Raw genomic sequence first — 26,003 nt, 5'->3', positions numbered from 1 at the left:
AATCTAATCATCATATCTAACAGGTTCACTCTCAGTCTGGGCTATTAAGTCCTCACTAGGATTTTCATTGAGGTATTTTAACCTTCAAGTAAATTTTCATTTCTTCAGTAAACTGCACTGTGCCTCCTTTTAGTGATTAATTACAGACCAAGCACAGTGTCCATACCATACTCACATCAACTTCCTTACCCTCAATAGGATGTGCTATTGTAAACCATATAATCATTTATTCATAGGGAGGGGTCACTTTTATAATACCTTTTACAATTCTCAAATTATTTCAAAACGAAAGAATACTCTAGCTAAGAAAAAATATTCCTGTCAATCCTTAGTCAGTCACTTCCATGACTTATTCTGTGTTATTTTTCCATGTCTGAAATCACAATTTCACAAAACTATAGTTCATTGCATATAAAATACAGGTAAGAGAAGAAGGGGCTGATGTCACTTACATAATATTTAAAGACATATGAAGTGAATCAAAGGAGATAAAAATGGGAGAGAGAGCTATCTAGAGGCTTATTACTGAGGAGCAGAAAGTTATGTGGGCACAGAAAACATAGTTAAGTATTCAATTTAACAATTTAAGAAAGCACTGGATGTGTTAATTCATTTTATGAAATTGCATCCACTAATATCTTTTGGTTTGAGGACTATTTATTTTTAATCACATAAGCACCATCATCTGGTGGTCCCGCTACTGATATTTTAGAGGTCTGCCTCCACAGTTCCCATCCTCTCCCCAGGAAAACTGCCTGGAGATTTTTATGTATGTCTGTAGATCACATCATTGAAACTAAGCAACTCAAGACTTCAGGGAGAAATCAGGTACCACATACTTTCAATTCCCCTTGCTCTGATGGGTGGAGGACAAGCAAAAACTTGTTGGGTAACATCCAAACAAACAAGTTTCTAGTTCTTCCACCTCTGGTTAGCCATCCACCAATCACAAGGCAATGTGCAACAGAAGGATCCAGGTGGGCAGTAGACACAGTAGGGTTGTCCTGATAATTCATCACAACTGGTATCTGAACCATATGGTTGCTCTAACTCTGCCTGCTTATGGAATCAGCACAGCCAAGCTCCAGACAGCAATGAAAAGAGGCCACACAACACACACACACACACACACACACACACACACACACACACACACTTGAGTTGGTTTCTGGTCAGGGCTCTATGCAAATGGAGATCTGTCACCTTAAAGGTAGCAGGGAAATGAAGGTGAAAGCCAGTTCAACTTACAGGACTCCAGTGAAGGAGGTTTCACACTAGTTCCCAGCCTTATGCTGCTAACACATTTCAGGTGGAAAGGGTAAACTCTATTTGGCTCCCATGAGGGGATAGGCTCTTCCCATTCTTTTCCAACTTTTAGCTAGGACTGCTATAATTTTCCCTACGAAGGACTCACTGAACCTTGGCTATTCATATTCAGCACTGATTACTGACTGGGTTCTATTGAGATTTCAATAATAAATTAAGTGGGGCACAATCACTGTGACAGTGAGTCATAAGGGAGCAGAAAGGCAGACAATGTCTCTGATCCTTGCCCTTTCCATCAATATAACATAACACAAATGACTATCTGCTGTGGCTATCAGGGAATTGTTCTAAAGCAGAGCCCGATTAATATCCTCTGAAGTAATGCAAAAACTTTATTCATTGAAGAAAACTCCTTTGATACTGCTGGAGGAGTAAGAAACCTGGAAGCTGCCAAAGGGATTCTCCACTGAGTGTTTCAAGCAGACTGAAGTATTAAGAGACGTATCAGAGAAGCAATTACACTTAAAAGGTGCCCAGAATTCTACTCTGGAGTCAGTCAGCCCTGGGAAGTTTACAGATTCCAGAGTGATCATGGCGAAATTCAGAAGAGTTTTGGGATTTGAATTTTAAATGGTTCTCCACCTTAGCAACCTAGGTGTGCTACGTTAAAAAAAAAAAAGGAAAAGAAAAGAAAAGAAAAAAATACATACAAATGGATTGCCTAAAAATATTTACAACGGAGCTTTATATCTGCAACAGATTCTTAAGTAACAAGGTAATAATAGATTTTCCATAAAGAATCCCTGCTTTGAGAGACTGTCTCAGAAAACTATAATTAGAGAGATGAGAGTGAGGGAGACTCGCTGTCTGAAGCAGGAATCATAGCTCCACAGACAAAGGGAGGATCAGTGTGTTAAACAAGAGAGATGGGAGAAGGCAACAGTATAGACCTTGCACATGAAAACACAATTCCTTGTAGATTCCAAATGCATTTTTAAATATTTATTTATTCATTTTGTCTTGGTGGGTGTTTTGTGTGTATGTATGTCTGTACATCCTGTGTGTGCCTGGTGTGCTGAAAGGCCAGAAGAGGGCATCGGATCCCCGAGAGCTAGAGTTACAGATGATTGTGATCTACTGTGTGGGTGGGGAGAATCAACCAGGGTCTACTGGAAGAGCAGGAGGGCTCTTAACTTTATCTGACAAGGTTTTAGAATCTTTGCCAAGCTACCTTAAATAACCTCCGTGTGTGTGTGTGTGTGTGTGTGTGTGTGTGTGTGTGTGTGTGTGTGTGGTGTGTGGTGTGTGTGTGTGTGTGTGTGTGTGTGTGTGTGGTGTGTGGTGTGTGTGTGTGTGTGTGTGTGGTGTGTGGTGTGTGTGTGTGTGTGTGTGGTGTGTGGTGTGTGTGTGTGTGTGTGTGTGTGTGGTGTGTGGTGTGTGTGTGTGTGTGTGTGTGTGGTGTGTGGTGTGTGTGTGTGTGTGTGTGTGTGTGGTGTGTGGTGTGTGTGTGTGTGTGTGGTGTGTGTGTGTGTGTGTGTGTGTGGTGTGTGTGTGTGTGTGTGGTGTGTGGTGTGTGGTGTGTGTGTGTGTGTGTGTGTGTGTGGTGTGTGGTGTGTGTGTGTGTGTGTGTGTGTGTGGTGTGTGTGTGTGTGTGTGTGTGGTGTGTGTGTGTGTGTGTGTGTGGTGTGGTGTGTGTGTGTGTGTGTGTGTGGTGTGTGTGTGTGTGTGTGTGTGTGTGGTGTGTGGTGTGTGTGTGTGTGTGTGTGTGTGTGGTGTGTGGTGTGTGTGTGTGTGTGTGTGTGTGTGTGTGTGTTTACAATCACCCAGGTGCTTCCATATTTCTATACACACCGATCTCAGTATCTTCACTTGACAAAGACAAAAGGACTGCACTTGGCAAAGGCATATGGTATCTGCACTAAAGTCCTACACCTTCCTGACTCTAGGAATTAATGCCATTTAGTTATAAAACTGAATTGCTTTATGGTATCAACCAAATTCACTTTTGGTGGTACAAAGTCACTGAAAAAAAAGTGAGCAGATTTAGAGTGGAAAACAAATTGAGACGACTGAGTAACTGAAAGGATTCTTTTAAAGGTTGGCACCTTATCTTTTGAAATTCCTTAAAAAGGAAGCATCAATCTTTAGCTGTTTAGATCCATTCATCATAATGTTAAGCAGGAACATGTTTTTATCTGGCAAACCCCAGGTAGACTCTTCCTCCACTCTTTAATCGAGAGGCAGAGCCGTGCACGTGAACTCTTCAATACATACCTTGGCCATCTTAGGCAGTCTCCGTGTAACAGGATCCTTAAGAGGAGCAGAAACGTGCCCTGCAATGTCAACTCCACGAAGATCCAGCCCAAGAAATTTATCTCAAAGGGACTCACATAAGAATCAATGCCAAAGTTGTGAGTCAGATCATACTTGATCTGATTATAACAGAGTTCTATGAGCCCTTGACCCAGGCAGAATTGAGGAAAAATAGTAAAAACCCACTTGAGGACATCGTAGATTTTCTGCAAACTCTGCACAGTGAAAGAGGGAAAAAGATGAAATTAAAAACTATTCATCATTTTATAACATATACCAATAACTTGCTGTTGTTTTGGGTTGGGACTGCAGGTCTAGTCTTCCCTATCCTGGTTCTCAGAGACATTCTCAGACAGCCATGGAGCCAGACAGGATTGCCCCTGAGATCATATGATATGTGTGTCTTACTAGGTTTTGCTTGGTGGAATCTATTGACCCTCTCTTCCTCTTCTCCATTTTGAAGTGGCAATATGTGTCCTAGACCTGTCCCATACATATGATTGTACCAGCTCACAGCTAGAGAGAAGTTATGATGGAATATAATTTTGATTCCCACCCACATCTGAATCTGATGAATTTTATAGATTAGATGCTTTAGAATTGGGGCCACAATAAGTGAAATATTTTAGACCTCCTGTGACAGAATGAGTTTGTAATTTCCACCCACGGAAGACATGAGTCTTGGGAGCCCAGGGGCAGAATGTTATGGATGAAATATTTGTAACCACTCACAAAATATATGTTGAATTTTTATCCCTAATAGGTTAGCCTAGAAAACCATGCCTTTGGAAGGTGGTTTTGGATAGATGAAAACAGAGGAAGAATTTCTACAATGAAATTATTGTAGAACAGAATTATGAGAACAGAAAGTCCCACTGGCCATATCTCCGACTTTTTACTGTATCAATACAAAAAAAATTGGCAACTGCCTGTGAGTCTGTAACAAGACTCTAAGGAAAAACTACATCTAAATCCACATTGATCTATGCCTGTGTCAATTACCATGCCATCTGAAAGGATTTCTGTTACTAGTGGTAGTCTTGAACATGGGGAATGAGAGTTAATGACATGATATGGTGACATCTATGTTTCTGAAACTCATTTTAAGGTAGTCACAGTGATTTTTACACAAGTATTGACAAAGGATATGTAATATGTGAATGCAGAATTAATAAAAATACAAATAAATTCATGGATTGACTAATCAATTGTTTGATTCAGGAAGAGTGGTGATTGAGGAATATTAATTAATACATAGAGAAATAGAAACTATAATCTTAAACCTGATAGCATTTTCATAGTTGAAGCAGAGATTTTCATCTGTGGGAGAAAGATACATGCCTGACCGTGCCTCCCAACCCAAGACGCATCATTCTTTAACAGTATATTAGCAATAAGAAAAGAGTCATATTGGCTCTTATTGTGCACATACAGTGATCAACACTGGCTGTACTAGCTTATGACCTGAGAGCCTGATGTCACTCTTGATACCTTTCATTAATTTTACAAGTTCATGAAGCCTTCTAACATGACAATGGACATTCAGTATCAATTAGAATGAATATTTAAACACTGTTAAAAGGCTTTAGCAAACAGTTTCATGATAAGGAGCAAAGGAAAGAGAAAGATCAAAGCAAATCCAGTCAAATGTCCTTCCTTCCTAACTAATTGCTGAGTGACTCAAATACTTTTCTTCCAGGAAGCACCCATTGCCTGCTGACTCTGTAAGATGAGCGGAGCTGTTTTCACTGCAGATAACTCTGCCTTTTTATCTTGCAAGCGATTAGGCTTCTCTGAATGAAAGCATTCCTAGCTAACTTCTCTTCAGTTCCAAGGTTTCACTTCCCCCTTCCTTTTGGAGTTAGCTTGCCCTTATTCTGTTACCTAGCTGACCTGGCTGTTGGTTTCTCCCAGCTCTATCTGTATTGAATCTTCTTTCCTCACTACCACAGTTTACAGCACCTTCAATAAACCATGCCACATTAGAAATCGATGGGGTGGAGCAGGGCCTCTATGTCCCTTCTGCTGATTTCAATATTCTCCTCAAGTTAAAGCCAATCAATTGTTCGGCAAGCTGTCTCTCTAAAGGCTCAGAATATTAATACAGATTAGTGTCAAACTCAATCTGTAAAAAAATAAAAAATCACTGAAATAGATCATTGCCCTCATTGAATGCAAAATTGATATTTACATACTTCATTGCATCTACACAAACATGAAGCACAATAATAAGAGATAATGTTGGCCGTCATTCAAGAGTGTATTAAGTCTGGAGTCGAGACATAAGGAGTGATCCTATCCCAGTGGGACAGGCCTCAGTCTCTCTCCACTGGAAATGGGAGTATGAGCATATCCTTCTACTGGGAGCCTGCCAAGTGATAATGTCACATCCGAGAACTACTGAGTCATAAGAGAGGATGAGAACACAGAGTCTTGTGGACACAATGTGCCCAGAGGTGAGAATAATAAAAATCAGAAAAAGAGAGGACTTAATATGAGAGCTAAGGAGAAGGCAGAAACTGAAGCCTATTTTCACAGATTATGCTGGCCATGATGAGTGACTGGCAGGTGCTTTAAAGCAGAAGCCAAGAGAGAAGACAGCCTCAATAAGGAGCCATGGTAGAGGGAATGAATGGGCTGTGTCTACTGTGTCTACTTGGCCTTAATGCCTGCTAGGCATTTCCCACACAGGGAAAACCATTCCCTGTTGAACAACCCATGCCAAGGGCATCTTTTTTTCCTCTAATACATGGAAAGACTCTGGATTAACGTACACATACGCCAGAGAAGACAAAGGAATCCCAGCATGATTCTTCAGGCACACCATCATGTGCTTATGGACAAGGCTGTGGCCCAGCTTACTTAAGATTTTAAGCTATTATTCAGTGGCACTTTGGCAAGACATGCTTTATTGTAGCCATTCCTCTGTCGCCAATAAGTCAATATCTGAGGATCCCTGAGAAGGCCTTTGGGAATGAAACAGTGAACACCTATATGGCCCAGCCCTGACTCATGCAGCTGCCCTTAAAACATCACAGAAATGTTTGCAGTCAATCACTATCCTTAAATGCTTCCTTCCCAAATGGTGGCACTATTTTGAGGGTTTCTGTAAACTTGAGCATGAAGACTCTTGGCTGGAGAGAGTAGAACACTGAAAGCAGACCTTGTAGGGTGTACCTAGATTCTAGGCTCTTCCTTGCACTCAACAGGAGATGAATACCCTCCTCCTACACATAGTTTTGCCAGGCCCTTAGGATAAGTGAAAGCCCTCTTAACTGTGAGTCAAAATAAATCCTTCTTTCCTTTACATTGTTTGAACCAGGCTTTTTATCACAGTAGTAACAAAGCAGTGGGCCTCTGCACTCTCCTGTCTCTTGCACTTAGGAAACAGGCCACTGCCACTGAATCACCTGAGCTTTGGAAATGATAGCCAAGAGCCGGGGCATGGTGGTCATCAACATGGTGCACAGGCCAAAGATGAAGTTCAAGGAGATGTAGGAGATGAAGGCCACATCTGAACTAGAAAAGATTCTGGATATCAGATACATCCATGGAATCATTGCATATCTAAAAAGCAGAAGGAAAAGTTATTTTTATTTTCATGAAACATTTCTTCGTATTACAACTGAACTAAAATACAGATGCAATGTTATTAGGATGGCGAGTTTTCCTTACTTTGTGTTATATATATGTCTGCTAAAAAAAAAAAAAAAAAAAAGTCCTTGCAAGGTGAAAGGAAACTATCACGAGGTCTGGGATTTCTGGTGGACTTTGTCCACTTCTCTCAGTAGGACTTCCTATGCTTCTCCAGCCTATTGCAGGAATGATGCCCACTGATTATGGTGGGAATTAGGCGATCTAGAGAATATAAGAATAGTCAGAGCTCTTCTACACAAAGGACATAAGCATAAGCATTGAAAGCTTCATTTCTAGAGTCCCGTTCATTCTAGAAAGTGTGCTGTCACTTCTCCTGTGTCTCCTATCCTCCTCCCATGCCCCCACCACCTGGAAGATGGCATCTGTAACTCACAGACAGGGTATCCATAGTAAGGTTGACACCATGAGCAATCTTCTGCTGCAGGCCTGTAGGTAAAGCTGGCCATGGAGCTGCATCTGAGTGGGCCCAAGAGTGGGTAGCAAGGAGCACTGCTAAATGTTGAGCCTTATCAGTGGCCACATGATCCAAGAAGCTACTCTAACACCCCCACAGCCAAACCTCTGCATCCGTCTTTCACATTTTACCTCCTAGAACCAGCTTTCCATCCAAGGCTAAGTTCCCACAGCTTTCTTTTGTGAAAGAAAAATGCAGTCAACTTAGCGTTCCTCATTGAAGGATTCTTGCACTTGGAACAACAAGTACAAGCAAGAAGAATTTCCAAGTACAGGCAGAGAAGATACCTATTCAAAAATCAAAGGCTTTTGGGAAAGATTCATCTATTCTGAGCCAAAACGTGTTCTCTCCACACCCAAACAAGACCTGTCAATATTTCCTGTGGTGAGTGTTTAGCTTGGAATATTCTAGTACCTTTTAAATGTTATTCCCTAACATTAACTTGCTCTGAAAATTATGGGATTCCAAAACCATGTGCAGGATTTTAGAGCCTTAAGATAGCATTTGGTCATTGATAATCTGTAACTAGCAAACACCGTGTATTAAAAGATAAACTCGTGTACTTGAGAAAAATGTGTGGGGCATGATGTACAAAGTCATCTCAGAGACTTCACTGGGTAGCAATCTGCTTCCCAATGACTGTGAAGAACATGTTGGAGACAAGTGCTTCAAAGCAATTTTCTAAAATATTTATTATATAAAATAATTAAGTAAAATGAAAATAAGTGCCAAGGAGGTGAGGCCTAACTGACTACTGCTGTTAATTTTGACTAGTCCTGTCAGAAATAAAGTACCATCAGGAAGAATCAAACGCAAGTCCTAACCCTACATGTACTTCCTACTGTTCTTTCTAGGGCAGAATTCAACTGTTACCCTCCATCATCATGTAAGGTTGCCTTCAGCAAGTGGGAAAGAGGCATGGTGACAAACACCTTCCAGAGCTCAGGCTGTAAGGCAGGATGCTAGACAATTTAAGGACAGCCTAGTCTAAGAAGAGGGCAAAATGAAGGCAAAGAATGAGAGGGAAGAGGAGATAAATTATTCCTATAACTGAAACACATAGAAGTATTAGTAGAGACTGTCATGTCTAATTTTAGGTCTGATTTTAATTTCTATCAAATGCATTCTTAGAGTAAGCAGAGGGGGCGGGAAGGAGGGAGGGAGGGGGAGGGAGGGGGAGGGAGGGGAATGAGGAAGGGAGGGAGAAAGAGGTACGTGTGTTAAAACTATTGATTCATCAAATTTCTGAAACGAAGACAAACTTTTTTACTTTATACATGTGTATTATTAATAGGTTGAAATAACGACCCTAGTATACCTAAACCAGAAGTACAGGAAACCCAGCCTTTCTTTGTTCCTTGTAAAATATGGCATCCAGGCAGCTCTCTCTCAGTTAAACTTAAAAGTGTGGGAGCTAGAGTAATCCAGGGGGAAGGCACAGAGCCCCTCGTGAAATATCTGATGTGGCTGGCTGGCATGGCAAAAGGCAGCCGACCATCTGCTTTGATTAGCATCTCCACGTTCATATTGTGGTCTCACGATGCCTTCCCCTCCCACTGTCAACCCGGACACCCTGAGCTATGCTCGAGCAATTAATTACCACGTCATCCATAGTCTCTACTCTACTGGGAATGCGCAGAATCTTTATATAAGGTCCTCATACTGGGTTATGTCCTTCAAGTGTTTGATAAGTGGATCAAAGCATTGTCTTAAGAAAAAAGACTCAGAGACAAAGACATAGTCTTAAATGATACCTCTTGGGATTTCCTTTCCTGCATTAATGAATCTTTGAGCAGATTTTCCACCAGCAATGATTCCATGGTTTTTTTTTTTTTTTAAGCTGCATTTTCATTATTCTCCTTTCAAACACTTGGTTGAAATTAACATACTGGCAGATCCAGCCCCTACCCCAGTCTTTTCTAAATGTTAAGGGAAAATTTAAATTGACTTACAGAGCATAATTTATTTTATATGAAACCTACTGTGGCTCTTAAGACTCTCTACTCTTTTATTAAAATACAACTCATCACTTTAATGATTGTATAATTCACTGTTTGCAGGTATTTGGGGGTTTATGAGAACATATCTTATTCTCCTCCTGACAACTGCCCCTTCCTTCTGCTGTGTGAATTTCCCTGGGGGACAAACAGGAGTCCATACTCCATTGTCAGATCCCTTTAGCATTAACCATGCACCAAAGGTGTTCATAGCTTTACATTTTTAATCTAAGTTGTCTGTTTTCATTTCAGATATTTTTAGTGTCACTTTTTGTTTTCTTCTAAATTGTTGGGATCTTTGAGAAAATGTCTTAATATGTGGCCTCATGCCAGTCTTTCTGCCTCTGTGTTCTGAAGTTCTGAGAGTTAATATTAAAGGAGTGTACTATTGTGATCAACATTACTCGTTCCCACTCCTCTGTCTCTAAGTCTGTCTCTTATCTCTGTCTCTCTCTGTATGTGTCTCCCACATTCTGTGTATGTCTGCCTCTCATTTCTTTCTCTATCTACCTGTCTCTGAGTCTCCCCCATTTAATGTCTCTGTCTCTCTGTCCTTCTCTATTCCTGGCTCTCTGTCTTCTTTGTCTCTCTATGTTTCTGTCTCTATCCCCCTGTCTTTGCCTCTGTTTCTCTGTGTCTCTCTCTGTCCCTGTCTCTGCCATGTCTCTATCTATCTCTGTCTTTGCCTATCCCCTCTGTCTCAGTTCTAACCGTCCCCCTCCTCCTCTTATCAGCCTCTTTATGCAGCTCAGACTGACCCAGAGCTCATCCTCCCACCAGGTCAGCAATTTCCAGTATTTTTTACTCTTTTTGATGCTAACCGGCTACCTACATTGTCATAGTTTAAATATCCATTTTCCTTGATAGAAAGTTAAATTATCATGAGCATCTGTGTTCTAACTTTCCAAAGACTTGCTTCCTTTATCCTCTTCCTTATTTGTCAGACACCAGCTAATCAACAGATTTATTTCAAGTCTGAAAATGTCCTTGAGTTTCTGCATTTCCTAGGAGTTGGCTTCTTAGTTTGTACTTTGGTTCCTGATACCCACAGGTTCTGGGAGGAGGAAGAGGAGAAGTAGAAAGAGGAAAATGAGCACTAGAAGGAGGAGAAGGGGTGGGGGTTAAGGAGGAGAAAGGGGAGGATGAGGAAGAGGAGGAAGAGAAGGACGAGGAGTCACTCCCCTCATCCTGAGACAGCCTGCAGCCTGAAAGTCGCCGCTAATGCTGAGGTTCTTACAGCATGGGTCACAGATTTCAAACCTGCATCTGGAGCTCTACACCAGTGATGAAATAAGAACCTTTCAAGTCCTTTGACTCATATTTGTCGTAATTGGCATCTCTTGGCTCTTTCTCTTTCGGAATACTGCACTATGAGCCAGCTTGTCAGAAAGATAAAAAGGCAATGAAATACAAGGGAGGTTAGATTTTTGAGTTCTAGGTCATTCTGGAGCAGAGCTAATTTAGGTCCAGTCATAGTCAAAATGGTAACCTCAGTCTAGGATCCCAATCAATTTCATGCTTACAAAGACAGACAGATCTCTGAATTCATTTGCCGTGTGTGTGTGTGTGTGTGTGTGTGTGTGTGTGTGTGTGTGTGTGTGTAAATATTTGCTGTCTTCTAAGAATCAAGGGGCTAAGGTACTGAGACGGTGATTTATGGGATAGTCAAAAGGGAACTAAAATAAACAAATGAATTGATATGTGAATAAAAGACTGGACTTTTGGTCTGCAAGAGATAAGCTATGCAGAGAGTTTTTGAGAATATTTTTTTCGAACAAGAGAGAGCTGTCTCAAGCAGAGGGCTATCTGGAGAGCTGTCTCAAGAAAAACACAGGCTTGGACACATGATTTGACTTTGGGTCCTTGTTTTCATTGCTCCCAAACACTCCTTCCTCAGAACCCTTCTCCAAGTCTAGGCTGGTCCTTGTCAGGCTTATAGGTCTGAATACTTGGTTCCAGTGAGTGGAATTGTTGAGGGAGGAATGGGAGGTATGACCTTGTTGAGTTAGCTGTGGCCTTGTTGGAGAAGCTGTGTCACTTGAGATAGGCTTTGCAGTTAGGGTTCAAGAGGCCACACCAGGTTCTCCCCCAACCCCTGCCTGAAACTTGCTAATCAGTTGTCTGCTCTCAGCTACTATTCCAGCACTCTGCTTACCTGCCTGTTGCCAGATTCCCTGCCATGATGATAATGAACTAATGCTCTCAAACTGTAAACGAGCTCCCCAAGTAGTTTTGCCTTTACACCTTGTTCTTTTTTTATTCATTCTTTTCATTCACTCATTTTTTAAGACAGAGTCTTTCTACATAGCTATAGCTGTCCTGAAGCTCAGTATGTAAGCCAAGCTGGTATCAAACTCACAGAGAAGATTCCCCTGCCTCTACCTCCTCTCAAGTGCTGGGATAAAAGGCATATGCTTCGTGCCTGACATAACTTTAGTTTATAATTTGCTTTGCTCAGAGCAATAGTATAACAAGGAAGTCTCTCACCCTTGGGAAATCATGACTGTGCATCCATAGACCTGATTCTCCAGAAATCCCTCAAAATGTTTAGTTGTGAACATAGAATTTTCTAGCATAATGTAATCAAGTTAAACATTTTCTAAAAACACATCTCACAAAATTAAATTTTGAACCATTTAACTTCATCCAAATTTTGTCATCATTTTTGAAGTCTGGCCCTCTCAAATTCAAACACAATTTTATAGCGAGGCCTATTTTACCCATGCTACAACAAAATGCAACAACACTTTCCCAGTAAATAGATTAATAAGCTGAAATAAGATAATAAGATCAGGGTACGAGCACACAGCCCTTTATATATGAGCTCATAACTTTCAAATGAATATAACATCATGTTCCATAACCATTCTTTTTGTGAGCACATGACTATCTCTAAAGAAAAAGATAATTCTATGAATAACAGTAAGAGCTAAAATTAATGTAATGACTCTGCCAGTTGTCCCTGATGTTTACAGCAATTATCTCATTTAACTTTTAGCGAGAAAATTGACATTTTACAGGAAAGAAACAAGGCTTATATGGGAATTCATATTAGCAAGGCCACAGAGTAAGTGGCATATCAATATTCCTGCAAGATCTGCTTTCCCCGTACCATCCTGTCCTTTCCCATCCATTGATTCCTATCTGTCTATCCACTCATCTAACAACAGACACACACACATTTAGGCAAAACATTGTCCCCTAGTTAGATACTTTGAGTAATTCTTGATCACTGGAATGATAGTAAAATATGTAGATTTCACTTTCTTTATAGCCTTTGGCATAAATATGGGAAAGAGGGTTGTTTAAAAAAAATAAAATCTTAGTACATTAATTCATTTTCTCCACCAGGCGGGTACCATTTGGGAAGCCGTTGCAAGCATCCAGAGTATATAAATGAGGATTTCTGCAATAACTTTTCTACTTTTACCTTTTCCCTCTGAGGAAGAAAGTAATAGAAGTTGCACAAAATACTTCCAAGCTACTGATATTATAGAAGGGGAAAAAATATTCCAGATTGCCTCACAAGAGAATCCCCACAAACGCAGTTTCTGAGCTAACTGGATTATGTATTTGAGCCCACGATTAATGTCAAAGTGAGAATAACAGAGAATCCATTTCCCACTGCACAAGTTTGTCAAACAGCTTGAGGGCCTTTCTGAGGCAGGACCAATGCCATCTTCATTATGACTGCGTCAACCTTCCCCTCCTCTACAGGGCATTCATCATCTTGTTCAAGCTTGTTTGCTCAGCAGCCCTGGTAGGAGTAACATAATTGCTTGAGAAGAGAAAAAATCATGAAGCAGACAGCAGGTTCAAAGCCATCCTGAGGGTTTTCCTTCTCAGAAAACAAACCATAATTCTGCAGCCGTGTTTCTCATCACATACCCGAAAAGTGCTAGCAGGAGGGCTGTGGCCGCCAAGTTCTCCCGAAATGTGAAAGCTGTTAACTGGAAGGCTGCTATAATGGCGACACACAGGCAGACGGAAACCAAGTAAAAGAGCTGGAAAAACAAAGGGGGCCATGCTGCATTAGATGGGGACATTAATCATGCTCTACTTACTCTGCAGTTTCTATTCAAGTTCTATTTAAACCTAGCCCCTGCTTTGCATATTCAAAGATGTTTAGAGTGACTATGTTTGGTGTCCAGACACATAATCCTTTAGGGGAAAACAGACTCAAATAACCTACCAGAGCCATCTATGTCTAGCTCCCTTGGGAAGGGCCAAGAAACTGTTCCAGAAACAAGTACACACACACACACACACACACACACACACACACACACACACACACACACACGCAGAGAGAGAGAGAGAGAGAGAGAGAGAGAGAGAGAGAGAGAGAGAGAGAGAGAGAGAGATGGGGATGGGGATGGGGAGGGGATGGGGATGGGGATGGGGATGGGGATGGGGATGGGGATGGGGATGGGGATGGGGATGGGGATGGGGATGGGGATGGGGATGGGGATGGGGATGGGGATGGGATAGATCTTCCCTGCTCTGCTTCCCCTATAGCCTTTCCTTCAAGGACTCTGCAGAACCAACAACAAGCAGAATCCCCAGGCCTCCTTTGGACAGTCCCAAACCTAGCGGTTGCTTCTGTAGGATTGCTGACCACAGAACACTTCCTCAGGCTAACCCACATGGCTGAGTCCTTTTGGCTCTTAAATCTCTGCTGAAATTTACTCTATGACACTAACTTCCTGCATGAAAGTTACCTTTGCATCATTACCTCTTCCATGCTCACAAATGATTTAGTCATGGATCACTTATATCTGGCGTATTTGTGTCTGCTTCCTCCAATAAGTATGTGAGCTCTAGCAGGAGACAAATCCACTCCAACTCAATGATATATTTAGGACCATCATGCAGTCCGTTGAGTGGGTGAAACAAAAGCATAGGCTCGTTGGCTTACAACCAACAAGGATCTAGTGCTCACAGTTCTGAAGGTTGAGAAATCTAAGACTAGGACAGTAACAGATTTAGTATATAGTGTACACCTACTTTTCAATTTAGAACTGGCGCATTTTCTATGGTTTTACTATGTGTTAGAAGAGGTATGAGAGTTCTCTGAAGCCCGCTTTATACAGGTACTAATCTATTCATGAAGGCTATATCCTCTTGATCTAGTCATTTTCCCAAGGATCCCAATTCCTGGTACTATCACACTGCAGAATAAGTTTGAACACTGAATGCTGGGAGATACAGATGCTTAGCCTCAGCAAACTTGCACACACCCTGACCCATAACATCTCCTCAACAATATTCATTGATTGAGGCATCGGACAGAATAAACATGAAATGACTAAGTAAAAGTGGAAGGAAAGTGTCAGCTAAATATCAAACAGTCCTTCTTGCCCTTATGTCCCAAGTCCACATAGCATAGAGTGAAGAAGGGCCACATTCAGGATACAGGATAAGGAGATAAGAAAGCACAAAAAGAAGAGAGGAAATCTCAGAGTCCTTAGGGTTTGTTTTGTCTATAGTGTCAGGTGAGTTACTCTTTGTGCTCCTACTCTCTGTCGTCACATTCTTCCTATTCCCTGGGATCACCAGCTGGAAAATGCTGGGGAACACTGAGGCCTGAGACTGGTACTGGGGATAGCGCTGAGTGACAGATACTGAAGTGTGGTTCTGCCCAACTAGAAGCATCATTCTGGAGGAGCCACTGCCTCCCTACGAAGAGGCATGGTTTAACAAAGGCAAAGCCTCTGAGGACCAGCACTTCTTAGTCTTAAGATTTATGAGCCACCTTTTGTGCTGGATGAAGGTACTCTTGGAGTCTTCTGAATGTTAAGGTACCTCTGGTAAGACTCAGATAATCTATATGATTTACAGTATCTAGATAACAGGATCAAAAGCAAACTAGTCAGTGGAATTCTAAGTCCATTCAAAGGAGTAAACATTGCTTACGATCAGCTTGTTAACACATCGGTTCTGTATAAAACAACACAGATGGTCAGAAGCCGAGGAGTGGGAGGCTCTTGGGGAGATTCAGGCCTGCCCTACCTTCTGTTCACATAGGATTTTCCACATCATAGACTGCATCATCTCCATGAGGGCATACATACACATATATTTTGTTTGTTCAAAAATGCCAGTTCTGCTCTATAGTGATGGCATGAGTGGTGGTTGTGCAAGAGAACTAAATCTAAATCAGAGTACATGCATTGAAAATACCTGGTCTAAGCTCTAGGCAGCAACTCAACAAGGACTTGATATTGCCACAAAAAGAACAGAAGACAAAGTCTAGTGATTTCAAAACTGTAACAAACTCTGATATCTGCTACCACAATGGGAAGCTACTGACACTGAGGGCAGAAGTTAGGGGTACAGATGAGAGGTCATTTCTAATAGATTTTACCATTCCACCCTCTAGCCTTCTGAAAGGGAATTGTGAATGCTGCTATTCATTCATTGCTTTCCTGATTAGAAAAAAAAAAAACCTCAGGGTCCTTGATTTCAGAGCTCTCTAAACCATGATCACTGATTCTTCCCCTCATAAAGTAATCCTGAAGGTCTGATGGTACCTGGTAAAGGCAAACTGGTAGGTATTCTTAGCCAGTAGAATGAGTACTTCCATTGTGGACTCCCCCATGTGGATTAGACCCTTCAACCACCATATTCATATAAGAACCATATTCACAAATCCTACCATATCATACAGGAAGTTAATCAGCCAATATGTTCTGTAGCCAAGGCCACTTATATGTTGCAACCTTTTAGCTCCGGTCACTCTGTCCTTCACCACAGAGCTACCAATCGATGCTGACAAGATGGAGAATCCCAGGACAATGCAGAGGGCAACACCACACTGGCGGATACTTTCCAGGCTGTAGACAGAGGATAATGTAATAGCTTATCAGATCTCATAGAAGAAACCAGAACTTCTTTTTATTATTAAGACTTGGTGAGAAGGAAGGCCAGGCACACTGACAACAATGTATAGCTTCTCTCTTTCATTCAGTCCCCTCAAGTCCTTTCAAGATGTAGGTTATTGTTCCGAGCTTACAGAACCCACAACAGAGACTAGAACAGACAAACATGAACAGAAGAGCATTCAGCATCTCCTTACTCTACTCTTGATCGTGTAGTCTGACTCTCAGTTAAACAGTAAACCTCTGTCGAGCAGCATCCAGCTACTAGGGCCCTTCCTGACACTAAAACCCATTCGCTATGCAGAACTCAACAAGGAGGGGTATCTGTAGGACTGCTTGCCTTACTGGCTGATGCCCAGACTTAGGTGTCTGGCCACATATCACCATGATCAAACCATGCAGTCTCTCTGACAAGGTGGACCTGGAGAACCATCTGTAGAGTCAAGTGTTGCCACTGACCATTCTATCTCTGGAAGCGGGTGGACACAAGCAGTCTTTTAGCTCTCTGACATAATTAACATCTCACCACACAGCACTCATTAGGTTATGCCTTCTGTCTATCACACCTTGTTATATTACAGTCATCAGCTAGCCTGCCCCAGAACTGAGATAGAACTTGCCAACAATAGAGGTAACAAAGAAAACTGAAGCTCTCCTTTTCTGTTTCATTGCTTATTTAAGGAGAGCATACTCATGAAGATATATGGTCTCCACTTGGCAGACCAGAGGATTATATAAATAATATTTTTATCATTGATTTTTTAAACTAAATGTTAGTTATATGGAACAGAATGGATATGGGGAAGAGAATGAGGGCAGAGACAATGTACTTAGTATCAACTGGTGACACTTAAATGTAGACCCCAATGCACCAGGGCAACAATACCCACACTTCTTGTTGACTGTGAGTTAAGTTACACATTAAAAAAATGTTCAGGGAGGTTCTGCATGTTTACCTATGTGAGTGGTGTTTTTATTCTGTTAAGGTGAATAGTCCTTCTGGAATGTGTACTATCCAGAGGCTACAGGAACAATTCTTTTTGTAAAAAACAATTTCTTTTATGAGAACCACAGCTGAATAGTATTTTCACCCATTTTCTGCCCAGTCATTTTCACTTCCCCTTTTAAAGCTATCTGTGACAGTATCTCTCCTGAAAAAAATGTTGAAATGCGATCAAAATCACTCCTTGGCATCTTAGAGATTTCCTTCTGTACATTTCCCCATCCACTCACATCCTGTCTTCATTCAGCAAGGCCCCTCCATATGGATGGCTGTATAGTGTGATTCCTGTGAAAAACAAATTGAGACATGAGCTTCATGGCCTGTCCCTTTGGGAACTCATCTTCAAGATACTCAAGAGATGTCTTCTGGATGCTCTGCCTACCCCCAATCCATTATCAGTGAAAAAGAGCAAAGGTACAATTGCCATTAAACTGGTATGTGCTGGGTTCTTTGTTCTTAGTGCTTATTGCTTTGTCAAACATAACCATCATGTATTTCACATGTGTCACATCACTGGCACTATGCTCCTTTGTCACTCATTTAATTGTCCATTGTCATAAGTAACCTAGTGCCATAACTAGCACATCCATGTCCACTCGTATATACCACTTTGGGGGCAAGATGAAGTATGCAAGTATATTCCGGTAGCTAAAATATCATCACATATGGGAGGAAACAGTCTTGGTCTAAAATGGCTTGGAAGGAGAATTTGTTTCAAAGAAACAAGTTTGAAACAAAATAAAACATGATGAGAGATTGAGAGCACTGGTTCTACTCCAATCTTTGGGGAGAAGACAAGGTTATAGTGATTTTATTCAATCAACTAAACATCTAGAAACACTCTAGATATTGAAGCTTACCCACTCTTCTGGCTGCTGAATGGCAGGATATAGTGCAAACAATGGGAGGTATCATGTTTGATTCCATAGGCATCTTCCCGAACCTCATTTCTAGCATCTCTGTTGACTGTTTCCAGTAAATAATCGAATCTAACAAAGTCATGGCAACTCCTAAAATTCAGAACCAGGCTGCAAGGGCATAAAGGCCCCCAGGACCCTTGCAATGCAGCTGATACTTGGACTAAGTGTGATCTTGTTGAGGAACACACCATTGGACTTACCAGGTATCACTGAGAACTATTATTGATAGCATGACTTATTTCCACATCTTGTCCTATTTCCCCTTTCCCAGAAGTTGAGCAAACACAAAGGCCTAGTGTTTAGTCCTGTCTTATTATATTTTGCCCTCCTAGATCAACTTCCAAAAATTCTAGACTTAGGTTTGTGGAACCAGCACATCCAGTAAATTGACTAGAACTTGTCAACTTGACACAAAGGAGAGCTACCTGGGAAGAACGAACCTTAATTGAGAAATTACTTAGATTAGATTGGCCTGCTTGCTAATTGACAGAGAAAGGCCCAGCCAACTGTGTGGAAAATCTGGAATGTTCAAGGTAGTTGGCTGTGCATGAACCAGTGAGTCAGCAAGCAGCATTCCTACGTTGTTCCTGTTTAAACTCCTGCCCTGGCTTTCCCTCAGTGATGGGGTTTTATCTACAGGTATAAACTATATAAACTATTCCTTACCCCAAGTTGGTTTTGTTTGCTCTCTTTGTTACAGTAATAGAGGACAAACTAGAACCTCCGAATAAATAGATGTTTTTTCTCTTATGTGTTCTGCCATAATTCTCCAGTGTTCTCTGCAACCTACTTCCTCAGACCAACAGGATCTCAACCATCATGTAGTTGAATGTGTTCTGCACACATCCTGTTACCTGTAACCTGTATGTTTGTGACTTTCAAAATAAAAGCCATCATCAGATTGTGGGATTCCCATTATCCCAGTTGCCCAGGAGTCAAATTGAGGTCCTGTCCACTCCTTAGTTTTCTTTGCCACATTTGTTCAAGTTTCCGAGTCCTCCTACTTCCACATTGCCCCCTCACACAGAGTAATGGTGTTCATGCTAATAGCACCATCTTGTCTTGATGGCCCTTGACCTCATATCATCCCTAGAACTACCTGTACTCAAGCTCAGCAGATATGTCAGCCCAACAAGCTGGAGAGCATTTCTCTAAAAAAAGAAAGAGAGCATGCGTGAAAGAGGAAGACAGGAGTAGAAAAACAAAACAATCATGTCCTTTACCTGCACACAGTTTCATTTTATCATAAAGTATAAAAATCTTCCACTGATTCCATTTGAGATTAGTATCATTTTCCTTGACCCTGATGCATTTTAACTTTGCCTTCAACTTCCTGGTCCAGGCCCCATTGACGTCTCATTCCATGGAGATGTCTTACTCCTACTCAGAAATTAATTTCTTTTTTTTTGAAATAGTTATTACATCGTCATGCTTTAGTGAAGTAAAACAGATGAATAAAATATGTATAAAGACTGTCCCCGACTTAGAGTAGTTTTATGAATTTTCAATTCTCCACTACTGCAGAAATAAAATATGCTTTGTGGAAATCACACTTCAAAGTTGAATTTTAATCCTTTGCTGGCTATGGACATTTGGTACCATGCTCTGGTCATGCTGGGCAGCAAGTAATTTGAGCAGCAGATCCTAGCCACTCACCGTGACCCACCCTCCATAACTTGGGATCACAAACTTGTTATCTTTAGTCCGTTATGTGTGTTATGTGAATTTCTCAATTATAACATTTTCAACTTACTGTGATTTTATCAGGGCACAACTCCATCATTAAGTCAAGCTGAATCTCTGTATCAAGTTTACAGTGTCACTTTTAGCATACAAATACGTGGTGAAATGATTAGATTACCAGTCAAGCTGATTACCGAAGCCTCTATTTCTTAAAAACTTGCTGATGGGAATGTAAATTAGTACCATCGTTATGAGACATTATGAGTATGGGAGAGGTGCTTCAAAACTAAAACTAGAAATACTGTAAGATGTAGAACCCCCACTAATGGACTGGTAGAATCATACCCAAGGAATAAAATCACCATACTGATATCTGCAAATCATGGTCACTGCAGCATCATTCTTGAAGACCAAGATAAATCTACAACTCCAGTGTCCATAATCAGATTGATAAATGGAAAAATGTGTTGTTTTGGGATATAGATCCAGATACATACAAACACACACACACACACACACACACACACACACACACACACACATATTTTAGTATAACATTCAACCACTTTTAATGAAAAGGAAATCCTGTTTTTTGCAAAAACATTGCCAAAATAAATATCGTATACATAAAATAATTCAGAAGCACAAAAATAAATACTATGTGGTCTTTTGGCAATCCCTGACACTATTAATAATACTCTGTTATACTTGCAAACAGGATCCTAGCATGACTGTCCTTTAAGAGGCTCCGCCCAGCAGCTGACTCAGATGGATATAGAGACCCACAGCCAAAACTTAGATGGAGCATGGGGACTATTATGGACGTGTTGGGGGAAGGATTGACAGCTCCGAAGGGGATAGGAACTCCACAGGAAAACCAACAGAGTCAACTAACCTGGACCCTTGGGGCTCATAGAAATTGAACCACCAACCAAAGACCATACATGGGCAGGACCTAGACTTCCACAAACACGTGTAGCAGATGTGCAGCCTGGTCTTCATCTGTCCATACTTGGTCTACCTTGTCTAGCCCCAGAGGGAGAGGATGTACCTAACCCTGCAGAGACTGGTAGTGCCATAATGGAGGCTACCCAGGTACGCTCCCTTTTCTAAGAGAAATGGGTATGGGAGGAAGGGACTGGCAGAGGTAGGAACCAGGAAAAGGGACATCGATCAGGATGTAAAGTGAATAAAAAAAAGTCAAACATATAAAAGCAAAGTGTGGAAAAGACTGAGTGCAAAAGATATTACATATATCTCTATATATATTAGTATGTATATTAATATATGTGACATATGTGAATTCATTTTAGGAACAGATATACAAACAGGATGAATAGAGATAATGATTTATTGATTATCTTTGATGAGATAGACAGGCATGGTGACTAGAAATAATGATTTGTTGATTATCTTTGATGGGATAGATATTAAATGTTCTTACTACATATGTACATAAAAAAAATGACAGTCCTCAAATCCTGGATCTGTGCAGGCTTATGAGAAGAAACGTGCACTTGCCTCCCAGAAGGACATCATAGTTATTCCTCACCCATGGCTTACACACCCACAGCTTCAACTGAGCAGGCACTAGGAATGTCCAGGAAAAACCTGCATCCGTACTGGTGTGCATAGATATCTCCTTTTTCATTATTCTCTAGACAGTTTGGCATGAAAACTATTTGATAGCATTTTTATTTTGTTATGTCTTTTCAGGCTCCTGGAGAGTATGTAAATTATGCGGCAGAATAAGCCTGAGTTACAGGCCAATATCGTACCAATAGCGTTTGAAATAAGACATTTGAGAATCTATGTAGCATCAAAGATCCCTGAAACTAATCCTGACAAATACTTAGGATAATACAAGCTGGGGTCATGTGTTATATGCCTAAGTATGTGTGTTAAGCTGTGTGTGTATATATTTTTTGAGAGAAGCTCTGTCACACCAACGTCATCATGGACCTTTGAGAAGGGGTGCCTGAAACACAAGTGTTTCAGATACCTTCTAGAGGCCGACAGCTTGCTGTGACACGCTGGAATTCCAGGCAACAGCTACAGATACCATAAATCATTTCTCCATCAGCACACCGCAGCCCATTTTCTCACCACCACACATTTCTGATCTCCTAACCTTCATCCAGCAGGAAGAAGACAGACTGGAGGCCAAATGTTCCTGTTCTGCACATTTGTCACAAAAGCTGCAAATGTTCCCATAGAAGGTACAATGATAAAATGCGAAGCTACCAAGGCTAGATCTGTGCTTGACCAGCATTCATGCTTATCTGTGTTTACCTTAAACCATCCGAGTTGTGCTGTTTAAAAGTGGTTCTCTAATCACTTTCTTCTGTCCCCTCATTTCTACACTGTGAATATACTGTCCTTCAGTGTGGCATATTTCCTGGATTGGTGTCATTTTTAGAGTTCTAATGCAGGAAGTGAGGGCAATCTGCTCTCCCATCCCACTGGTGAAATGATTGACTGCTTCTGTGGCTAGTACTCCCCAATGTGCCTGGCCATATTCAAGATATTTGCATAACACACCTTCCTGTTTGGCACTCAGATGATGAAACTTTGTATTAGAGAAGCAACATAACATGAATATTTCCTTGCAAGTAAGTTTCTGGAATGTGGATTCTTAGAAGAGATCGGAACTTCAAGGAATGCTGTAGCCTGACACACCTGGTATTTCAAGATCACGGGAAGGGTTCTGCTTTCCTGAGCACAGATCTCGCTCCTGACATCAGCAGAGCTCAGGTCTATGATTCTCTCAACCAGACCCCCACCAAGGTACAATAACACTGAAAACGGGGCATCTATACAACAATCATGGCAGAAAATGGTGTTCTTAGCATCATGCATAGACCATCAAACCTTACAAGGCAGCAGACGAGCAGCTGATTTACATGCAATGAGCTCCAGAAGAGAAGTCCCACCACCATACCCCTGGAAGATAATATCCTGCCCTTCCCTCCTTTGCACAGGGACATTAATAAACCTCCCTTGGTGCTGCCTCCTTCTAGACCTTAGAAATACAAATTACTGGAGTGGCTACAAATCACTGTTGGGACTAGGATTCCCCCCTTTCCTCCATAGAATCACAAATTTTGATTTGATAATGGCTTTAGAGTTCTATGATTTGTATATATTTATACAGTATCTCCATATGGCTCTATAGGAGATCTTAATGCCCTGGAAAAGTTTGACTTAGACTGTACTCAGGTCCACAAGAGCCTAGTGCAGCTGTAATACTCCAAACAGCTGGAGCACAGAATTCTGAATGTTTTCAATAATAATACAAGATGTATGCGGAGATACTTGCTTTACCTGGTCTAATCATGCAAGCGTACACATACTGAAGCATCCTGTGGTAAGCCATAAGTAAGCATAATATATTGCCATGTATCTGTTCTTAAGGTATCTAAATTTTAGCCTAACAAATACCGGTTACCATTTCCTTCTATCCCACTTTGTAGCCATCCCTAGGCATTTACCATAGAACTGGGAAATATTCTTAAAAATCAAGACACAGCTGATCTTAAACCCCCATTCTGCTCCACATCCCTCCTCCCTCCCAGTTCCTTCTTATGACTGGAACTTATGACTATTTAAATCTGCCACTTATGACTATTTAAACCCCCTTCTAAGTGAGACTCAAGCTTCTTCAGGGGAGGACAGGAGAGATGGCTAGATGACCATGAAAATGAATGGAAATCTGCAACTGACACGGGTAAGGAGGTAGAGGCATCTTCAGGAGGAGACAGGGACCTCGGATAAGGAAGGCACCCAAGATTCAATGTGGGTGATATCTGGAAAGTGAAGTGGCCACCTCCTGTAGCCAAACAAGAACCCCAATGGAGTGATGGAGACACCAACTTGCCCATTAAACTTTCAACCCAAAATGTATCTGTCCTCAAGAAATGCAGGTGCGGGGGATAGAGCAGAGACTGAGGGAAAAAATCAAGCAATACCAGCGCAACTTGAGACCTATCCCAGTGGGTAAGCACCAATCCATGACACTATTAATAATACTTAATTATGGATGCAGACAGAAGCCTACTGTCCTCTGATAGGTTCCACTCAGCCGCTGACTCAAACAGTTACAGACACCCACAGCCAAACAGTGGATGGAGCTTAGGGACTCATCAAAGAATAAGAGAAAGAATTGTGGGACTCAAAGAGGATAGGAACTCCACAGGAAGACCAACAAAGTCAACTAACCTGGACTCTTGGGACTCTCAGAGTCTGAACAACCAATCAAAAAATAAAAAATGAAAAACATACTAGGACTGGACCTAGACCTCCCCACACATATGTAACAGATGTGCAGCTTGGTCTTCACGTGGGTCTTAAACACCTGGAATGGAACAGGGTCTATCTCAAAAGCTGTTGCCTCTACTCGGAGTATATTCTTCTCTCTGGGATACCTTGTCTGGCCTCAATGGGAGAGGAAGCACCTGGGCTCTCAGAGCCTTGACACATTAGGTTTTGAAGGGCGACTCCCAGAAGGGGCCCCAACCACTCAGAGAAAAGGATTATGGGTGGGAGGGACTGGGAGTGGGGCAGTGAGTGGGATGTAAAGTTAATAAGTAAAACAACTAAATTAAAAAATTCGAGACACAGCAAAGGTCATTCTGTTTTAAGGTTTCGAACAGAAAACCCTGATATTGCTGTCAGAGCAGTACTTAAGCCAGCACTTGCTGCCAGCTTTTACAAAACCACATCCAGAATAACATACTCGGCTTGCGCTCTAACCTGCATGCGGCAACCAGAGCACTAGACGCCAACTGTGATTCATCAAGAATCAAGCAAAGATTTGATGCTGCTCATTCTCAGGCCAGATGATTCACTCAGGTGTTGCCGAGCCAGCTAGCAGGAGACTTGTGATAGGCAGACAAGTAGGCCATCCCTGAGAACATTACCTCTCACCACAGAGAAGCCATTATGATATTCTGGGAAGCCACGAGAAGGCACCAGGGAATAGTGTGGTTATTCTAGCGATACTGAGGATTACAATGGACCTAAGTATATATGCTTGAAACCCATGTGGTGTCTGGGTCTACAAACACCAAGTGACTTTTTCATTTTTATAGCAACTTGGCTCACCATCGCATTACCATTTTTTTCAGAATCCTATTTGTTTTTGTAGCACTTCTACAAGGTTAAACATATTTTAAAATTAAACTAACACTGCTTTAAATTGAATGTAAGATTTTATGTGTATTTTATAAAGTCCGGAAAAGGTTTGGACTTATTTAAATAAATGGCGTATGCATACATTTCCTCAAAAAATAAGAGAATAATGAACAGGGAAAAGAACTACAAACACACAGGAAGATGGCTGCCTCCCGAGACTCTCAAATCCCTTCAGGCTGCACCACCAGGGGACATATCCCAACTGTACAGTCCATCTCCCAAACCCTCACACAGTACAACGGTAGGAATCAGACCACTTCCCACAAATCCAGCGATGGGGTTTGTTATGACCAGTACCAGGAATCGCATCTAATGCAACTACTATATGAGACCAGCTGTGGAGAAAGGGCAGTCAAAGGGTTGGGGACTGGAAGGAGAATTCAGAGAGAGAAGAGCAGCATAGGAAAATTCCCCTGACTGACCTGACTTCAAGCAGAATGGGAAGCAGAATGGAAAGTGCGACTTTCTGAATCTCCATTTAATCCCATTTCTATGAGGCCAGAAACATCATTTATAGCCTTTGATGTCCTAGTGTGGATGCTACATTATCTCAAGGAACAATCCCTGTAATTGGGGTATTATTTTTCTTTGTCTCCTGTCACTCACTATTCTTCTTAGGTAACAATGGGATGGTGA

The 26,003-nt window shown here is 41.4% G+C and overlaps 1 protein-coding gene across 1 annotated transcript in view; it reads right to left on the bottom strand.

The window, feature by feature from the left end:
• Abca13 (ATP binding cassette subfamily A member 13) overlaps positions 1-26,003 on the bottom strand; it is a 484,842-nt gene that overhangs the window by 106,042 nt on the left and 352,797 nt on the right. The window contains exons 49-53 of the mRNA XM_087584614.1: positions 17,802-17,856; positions 16,346-16,523; positions 13,576-13,691; positions 6,990-7,146; positions 3,541-3,794 (exon numbers count right to left, since the gene is read on the bottom strand). Of these exons, the coding sequence (XP_087440740.1) occupies positions 3,541-3,794; positions 6,990-7,146; positions 13,576-13,691; positions 16,346-16,523; positions 17,802-17,856 (760 nt within the window). The remainder of the gene's footprint in view (positions 1-3,540; positions 3,795-6,989; positions 7,147-13,575; positions 13,692-16,345; positions 16,524-17,801; positions 17,857-26,003) is intronic.

This window comes from Rattus norvegicus, chromosome 14, assembly GCF_021556685.1.
Source record: "Rattus norvegicus strain SHRSP/BbbUtx chromosome 14, alternate assembly SHRSP_T2T, whole genome shotgun sequence".
NCBI classification, from domain to species: domain Eukaryota; kingdom Metazoa; phylum Chordata; class Mammalia; order Rodentia; family Muridae; genus Rattus; species Rattus norvegicus.
Note: the sequence above shows the minus strand (reverse complement) of the source record. Positions and strands in the feature narration are given on the sequence as shown.